General features: G+C 28.9%; 1 protein-coding gene across 1 annotated transcript; it reads right to left on the bottom strand.

Annotated features, from left to right (window-relative positions):
- Window positions 1-3904: 3904 nt before the first annotated feature.
- Window positions 3905-6365, bottom strand: LOC107897140 (probable auxin efflux carrier component 1c). The gene is made up of 5 exons (XM_016822487.2): window positions 5393-6365; window positions 5051-5291; window positions 4739-4824; window positions 4411-4645; window positions 3905-4296 (listed from the first exon to the last, which is right to left on the bottom strand). Exons 1-5 carry the CDS (start codon window positions 6117-6119, stop codon window positions 4230-4232), a joined length of 1356 nt encoding a protein of 451 aa, XP_016677976.1. The 5' UTR covers window positions 6120-6365; the 3' UTR covers window positions 3905-4229.
- Window positions 6366-7564: the final 1199 nt, after the last annotated feature.

Below are 7564 nucleotides of genomic sequence, written 5' to 3'. Positions count from 1 at the left end.
GCTAAACAAACCTTAACCGAGAAAGACAACTTACAAGTCCCTGAAGTCCCTCCTATGATGGTTCGCACCTTTATTGATATGAATAAATCTACAAATGTTTCTTTTGCTCAAAATGTGCTATGTAATTAATTTAGTGTCATCTTTTTATATAAAAAAATATATGTTTGAGTGTTTAATCCCATACTTATTTTTTTTTACTTGATGCTATCTCTTTATTATTATTTTTTTTGTACACTTTTGAGCATAGATTAAATCATGACATGTGTAAAAGTAAAAGAAAAGGAATTTTTTAATTAAAATTAAAGATTTTAATGGATAAAGTTCATAGATTATGAACTTATTTAATTAGAAAATAAGGGTTTGTTTAAATATAATGTAATTGATATTTTTTATATATTAGCTTTATTTTTTTAATATTTTATAATCTTATGTAATTTTTGTTTTTTTTAATTTTTAAAACATTCATGCATTTTTCCGTTTTACATAATTTTTAATTAAAAATGAATTTTTTATGTATTTTTATTTTTTCAGTTATATATATATTTTTAATTTTTTTTAGAATTAATACAAATTTGATAGAATATTTAAACGTTGTGCTAAAGTTTTTAAAATAATAATGTATATTTTTTTTGTTAGAATATAAACTTAGAACAGGACTATTTCAATTTTAGTGCAATTCATTAACGGTCAAAAGTAATTATCTAATATATTCTTCCAACCAGTCTCTCACATAATACGGTAGATCTTTCAAAATAATCAATTGATCAGTTTTATCTTTATTCGTCTTAACTATACAGTTAACAACTTTATTAATATAATTTTTTTAAGGATTAAGATAAATTGAAAATTTTTGGAATTTCAATAATCAAATATTAAATATCCTATTTCAGTTACTTGTTCCAATCATTGATGTATCTTAATCAATTTTTTTATTTCTCATATAATTATTTTTTAATTTTTAAAAAATTACCCCAAGTCTAATTGAATCAGATGATTTTGGCATCTCTTTGTAGATAGATGTGTTACGTCTGATTCCAAAAAGAAATTTTAAACTCAGGCTTGGATTCAACTTGTACAAACGAGTCATTTATTATTTAAAAATAATAATAATAACATTTGTTTTAGTTACATTTAACTAAAATGTATATAAATATTCGTATAAAACTATTTGTATACATTTAATTTTTTTAATAATAAATTAGACTGGACCGAACCAATCTGAAATTTGAGAAAAGTTAAACCAGTTTAAAACGGATCAGACCGAGTGACCCGTCCGGCGATTAACACCTCTAAGTTTGTCGAGCATTCCAAAATTATGAGCGAGATACATACGCAAACGCATTTGAAACCATTAATGAAGATCAGAGTTATCAATAATGTGTAGACCTACCTTTTTGTCTTCAGGGTGTATGCCAGGCGCCTTGTCCCCTTATTAATGGTGCAATTCCAACTTTAGTCCCTTCTAAATTAATAATTCAATATAATCTTTTTCAACTTTTTTCTTACATGAAAATAAAAACTATAATTTTAGCTCCTCTAACATACAAAAATTCAGTTTAGTTTATTTTAATAATTTTTTTAATTTTAGCTTCTTTAAATTTTTTAAATTTTATCTCCCCTGTCACTATATTTTTGGCTTCCCCGTTTGTTTTTATATTTGCACATAATAATACTTAGTGTATTTCTATGTATGGTTCTAGCTTTCAAGTCTATTGGCATTAGGAGTCTTCAAGTTTTATTTTAAAACCGAATTAATCAATCAAATCGATTTAATTCAATTAATTAATCTATGATTAAATTTAATTTGATAGAAAAGGTCGATTAATGATTTTTTTGAAATTTTAATTATCGGTTAATTCAGTTTAAAATCGGACAATTAACTGAATTAACCAATTAATCAAAATATTTGTTGTTTTCAAGACTTATATAGTGTTTGATTGTTAACTTTCAAGACTTATGTAGTATTTCTAATGTCTTATTTGTTGTTTTCACCTCTATTTAAAGTTTTTTGAACTGTTAAATAGAATAAAATGAACATTAGTAATGTATTTTTTATATGTTCTATACTTATTTTAACCAAAAGAAAAAAAACATATAAAATTCAATTAATTCAGTTACCAATCGAATTAATAAAAATAATTCGACTTGGTTAACGATTAAAGATTTTTACATTTCGGGTAATTCGATTAATTGAAATTCAATTCGAGTATTAAGAACTGACTGTTTCAACACCTCTAATTGGTATTTTGAAATATATTTTATATATTTATAGTTCAACTTTTTTTAATTAAATATGTATTAGATATACAAATTTACTTTGATTAGGTACATGTAAATATGTTATTTGCAAATATAAAATTTAAAATTAGAAATAAAATATAAAATTGCACATGAATTTTGGTTTAATTCGTAATATTATACATGAGCTTTTGTTTAATTTAAATATTATGCATGAACTTTGATTTTGTACAATTTTATACACTGTCTCGTTTGGTTTCTAATGGAATGACACAAGGAAAAAACTTATTTATTACATAAATGTTACAATAGTTAGACGTAAAATAAAAAAAAAGTTGATAAAAATTTAAACTTAAAAGTAGAAAGATGAGGAAAAACTCTTATTAAAAATAAAACCTCTTGAAAATAAACAAAAAAATATTTCCTTCTATTTTTCCAAAACTAGTCATGAGTGACTAAAATTTACCAATCAAAATTAGTTTATTGCTTATTCGTATTCTAAAATCTGGTGAATAAATAATACTTCTACCAAACGTAACATAAATATTGTTTTGATTCAATTTTCACAATCAGTAACATAGTTATTGATAAACATCATTTCAAGTTAACATATTGTATACACAGATAATTATATTTATTCAATATAAGAATAAATTGATATATTTCTTTCTTTAATGTATACAACTGAATAAAAATAAAGTTTCGTGTATACATTTAAATTATAATCAAAGTTTCATGTATATAATTGCACCAAATTCCACTTTAGACTAAAGTTCATGTATAATTTTGATATTTATCTCTTAAATTTATTAAAAAAAGTTTAAAAATTTGTTTTTTTAATTTAATTATAAAATAAAATACATTAATCTAAAGAAAAAATTGATTTAAATTATTACAATTTAATGATACGCATCAATGTAGGTAAATATTGGCTGAAATCGATTTAGGTGCATTGAAACAACTAATATACACAAAAATATTTAACCAAAATAAAATTTAAATTACTTTGATATTAATTTAGAATTAAAATGACACATATGGATGGATAGGACCAATATTGTAGTGACAATCATGATGAAGAACCTTTATGTCTTCTAATGACCCAGTCTTTTATGAGCAAAGACGGGTTTAGGGGAGCTGAAAGGGGATCCAGCCCCCTAAATTTCTTAAATCTTATTTTAATATTATAATTAATGTGTAAAAATATGATAATTTTGTTTGCCCCTCCCCCAGTTTTCTAAAGAAATTTAGTTTGATTTCTTTTATATAATTTATAATTTTTTATATTAAATTTGATAAATTAATATAAACTAGTATCTGAATATTAATTTGATAAAAAAGATATTTGATAACACTTTTAATTTAATTTGATAAATTAATATAAGGTAGTGTTTAAATATTAAATTGGTAAGAAAATAATGTTAATTTGATAAGAAAAACTTAAATAATTGTAATATTTAATATATTTTACTTTTTTAAAATGTGAATTTGGGTGATCAAAATTAACTTAGATTTTGAAAGCAGTTTGTTCAAGTAAGCTAGACCAATAAAAAGGTATTACTTTATATAAACATCCAGCCCTTATAAACATTCATGGCTTCGCCGTTGCTTTTGAGGATTGAAGTTGATGTATTAAGCACTATGATTTATGGATTACGAGACTTAATTCATTGGCAATGTTTGATATGAAGTTTCTTATGTGTTCATGCCGTATACATATACATATACATAATAGAAACAGGATACATGAGCTCTGAATGCATGAAATGTACCCTTCAAAAACGGATTAGGCAATAGGGGGGGTAGTATTTGAGTTTAATAAAAAGACTCAGAACCCGGTGCTGCTTCATGCCTGAGCAAAACTAAACATCAACTCAGCACAAAAACATATGAATATTGCTGCTGCTGGTTTTGACCATAACCCTGGATCTCTCTGAACAATGCTGCTGAGTTCCTCATGTTTATGTTTTCATCCTTCCAAATATGACTCCTCAAATACCCAACACAATGTAATATACTATTGTTATGGGCAGAGAAACTATCATTCCAAATATCACCCTGCACATACAAACACAGATATTAGTACAATTTAGATTACAGTCCTGTATGTATTTGCGGTATATATATATATATATAGATTAACTGCATTTGATATTTTGTGGTGTAACTCACGCAGTGCTCAATACATCAGGATGCAGATTATACTCCCTAGAAAAAACGAAAGGGACAATTCCTTGAGGCAATGCTGCTTGTACAATAGACAACTTTAAGGTAGTGCCTTTGAGGCCAACTGCGATGGATGCTATCGCCATTACTGCCGGTCCTGCTATAAACCTAGCTACCATCCCATATAAAGCCAGCTTCTTTCCACAGGCAATGATCCTTGGTTGCAAAGCCATGAATAATCCTTATACAATTAACAAATTTTAGCTTAATTCTTATTCAACTTTTTGATTAATGGGGTTTTCCTAAGAAAAAAGAAAAAATAAAAAGATGTTACCAAGGCTAAACATTGCCATCCCAAGACCTGCACTTGACAATATCGTGACTGAATTTTCCATTATTTGGGGCTTCTTTATGTCCCATCTGTAGACAAAAGCAATTGACCAGTTAATAAGGCTGGAATAGGGTGAACATCTACACTATATTACTCTGACTCCTTGTTTTCTTTGAGGTGTTCGTATCCAATACATCGTATTTATAGATTTAAAATATTGAATATAACCGTGTTGGACACATAGGGTACCCGACACTCATTCCGAGTCTGAGCAACATAGCATTTAGAAAGTGAGTAAGTGAGGCCTAAAAGAACCTGCAAGAGACTAAAGCCCAGCTAAGACCCAGCAAACTTGAGTAAGAGTTAGGGTTCCTCACAAGCTTGAGCCAGACTTTTCTCAATATTTTGAGGAGCATTGATGGAGAAAAAGAAGAGGGAATGCTAGCATTTTCGACATTCTCTTGCTTCACACTCTCAACCCCCTTTGCAGTACTACTGCTTTCTTCTCTTTGACCAGCTTGCACTGACTGCTTCTCACAGGTAGTACTTGTCCCATCTAAGATATCATTCATACATCAGAACAATTCATGCGAAATGTGGAAGAAATATATATGGATTAAAATTTCGAAATTTGTAGTGTTAGCTGTTAAGACTTGCCAGTTGAAATGCAACATCCACATCTCCAAATGAATAAATGGAGCTCTTTACCCTCACCCTCCATCGATGCTGCTACCATAGGCCTGAATCGCTGAGATTGATCTGGTGCAATCTTGTTTGCATTTTGAGCCGTCTGCTGCTGCTGCTGCTGCTGGTTAGATGATGTTGTGGCAATAACATTAATGACTTCATCTTCACTGCAACAGTTCTTAGAACTAACACTACTTTCCTTGAACTTGCTCAAGACTTCAGTTCTTGTTTCTCTATATTCAAACAAAAACAGTAATAGGGTATACCAGATTATGCATTGCAGCACCACAACTTGAATCATTAGGTATTCCTTGTCATCCCCATACATGGATTTCAGTAGGGGAATCCCCATGACAAGAGTGTTTGGGAGTGTGGAAAGTGAGAAAACTGTGATAGACCAGTCCAGGCCGCCTCTCTTTGTGAAATTGGCCCAACAAAGCAAAGCAAACAATATCAGGACTTTTGAGACTCCATCAGCGGCAAGGAAAAGGAGGTCCATTTTGTAAGGATTTATCCTCGAAACGAACTCGAAGGAGAGGAGCGGAACGGCGAAGATGGCGACGAATCTGTTGATGCCGGCACATTGTTCGGGGGTGAATACTTTCCACCATTTTACTGAACCATAAGCCAAGAACATGGTGACATAAAGAGGAACAACTGCAGTCAGAACACTGTACAGATCCTTGATGCCAATCATCGTTTTCCTCTTCAATACACTTGTTTTCCCTTGGCTGCCTTCTAGTGTATTATAGACTGTAGTTCTTGAAGAATGAATAGCTTCTTGGATTGATACAGCAACCAGGTTTATTTGAGATACTTTTAGACTTAAAAAGGGTTTATTTTACCACAATTTGTTGGTTTAACAAGCATCTTCAGATGGATATGTTGAAGCACAAGAGATATCTTGGATTGAGTTCTTTTTTTCGTGTATGGCAAGACTTTTGGTTTTATATCACTAAAGACAAACTCAATTTATCAAGTCACTCACAAAGTTCTATTTTTACTTGACGACCAGCTGGGACCAGCAACCGGGGTGAATGAATGATAAATTTTTTGTACAAAAAAAAAAAGAAAAGAAAAGGAAAACGAGAATATAATTTTCATCTCATAAAACATTAACTAAGGTCTAATTCTGCTTCCAGCCCATATACTCTGCATTTTTTATGAATTAATCCTTTTAATTTTAATTTCATAAATTCAGTCCCTATTTTCTTTTGCTTTAACAATTTAAATCTAATTGATAACATCATCAAAAGATTTCAATTAAATTGGATTTTGTGGCAATTTTAAACTTTAAAAAAAATTCATCTGACCGATATAAAATTACATATAGAAGTCATGTAAAACAAACAAAAAAAACCTGAAGTATCGACTTTCACTTTGTTTATTGCTATAGGACCTTTAAAACTGTGGACTCAAAACCAAAAACTTTACAATCCCAAATTCAACATTTGTATTTACTTATTTGATCTTTCAATAGTGTAATATTAGTATGTAAGCAACAATTTTTATCTTAGAAATGCCGCCTAATCTAATTTAATAAAAATCCTTTTAATAATGTCATCAATTAGATTTCTATTATTAAATAAAATAGTGGACGGATTAATTCCTAGGATTAAAAGTAACACTAAATTTACCAACAAATATTGGGTGTGGTGGTAGGGTACATTACACTCCCAAAAAGAGAATATATGTTCGAACTTTGTAAATGACATTATTGAGATATGCAACCACGAGCCGTAAGTATGAACCATAAAACAAGCATGAAGAATAAAAAAAATTAATACTAAATTGCACATGTTGGAAGAATACAGAAAGATACAATAAATCATTAATTAAATAGATAGCAATTTGAGAATGCCACACATGGTTATGTTTATTGATAGTTGAAATTGTCACAAATCTATTAATGGGATTATCTTGAAAGGTTTACATTATAATATCGAGTAGAATGCAGTAAAATGGCTTTTATCATGCATGGTTTTTGTATTATTTAGTCAATTTGTTTCATTTTTGCATCAGGTATGGATCCTGAGTTTCAAGCGTTGTAGATTCTAGTTAAAGAAGATGAACAAATTTTCTACTGGAGGAAATTTATAAGAATGATATTGATCATAATCTATGTTTAGTTCGGAATTTTTA

Source organism: Gossypium hirsutum, chromosome A10, assembly GCF_007990345.1.
Source record: "Gossypium hirsutum isolate 1008001.06 chromosome A10, Gossypium_hirsutum_v2.1, whole genome shotgun sequence".
Lineage (NCBI taxonomy): Eukaryota > Viridiplantae > Streptophyta > Magnoliopsida > Malvales > Malvaceae > Gossypium > Gossypium hirsutum.
This window is presented reverse-complemented; position numbering and strand designations above follow the sequence as displayed.

Coding starts and splice junctions, on each gene's coding strand:
- LOC107897140 (XM_016822487.2), bottom strand. CDS start 6,119: ATGATTGGCATCAAGGATCTGTACAGTGTTCTGACTGCAGTTGTTCCT. Junction 5,292..5,392: donor TGGATGTTGCATTTCAACTG/GCAAGTCTTAAC, acceptor ATGATATCTTAG/ATGGGACAAGTACTACCTGT. Junction 4,825..5,050: donor TGGGCTTTAGTCTCTTGCAG/GTTCTTTTAGGC, acceptor TTTTGTCTACAG/ATGGGACATAAAGAAGCCCC.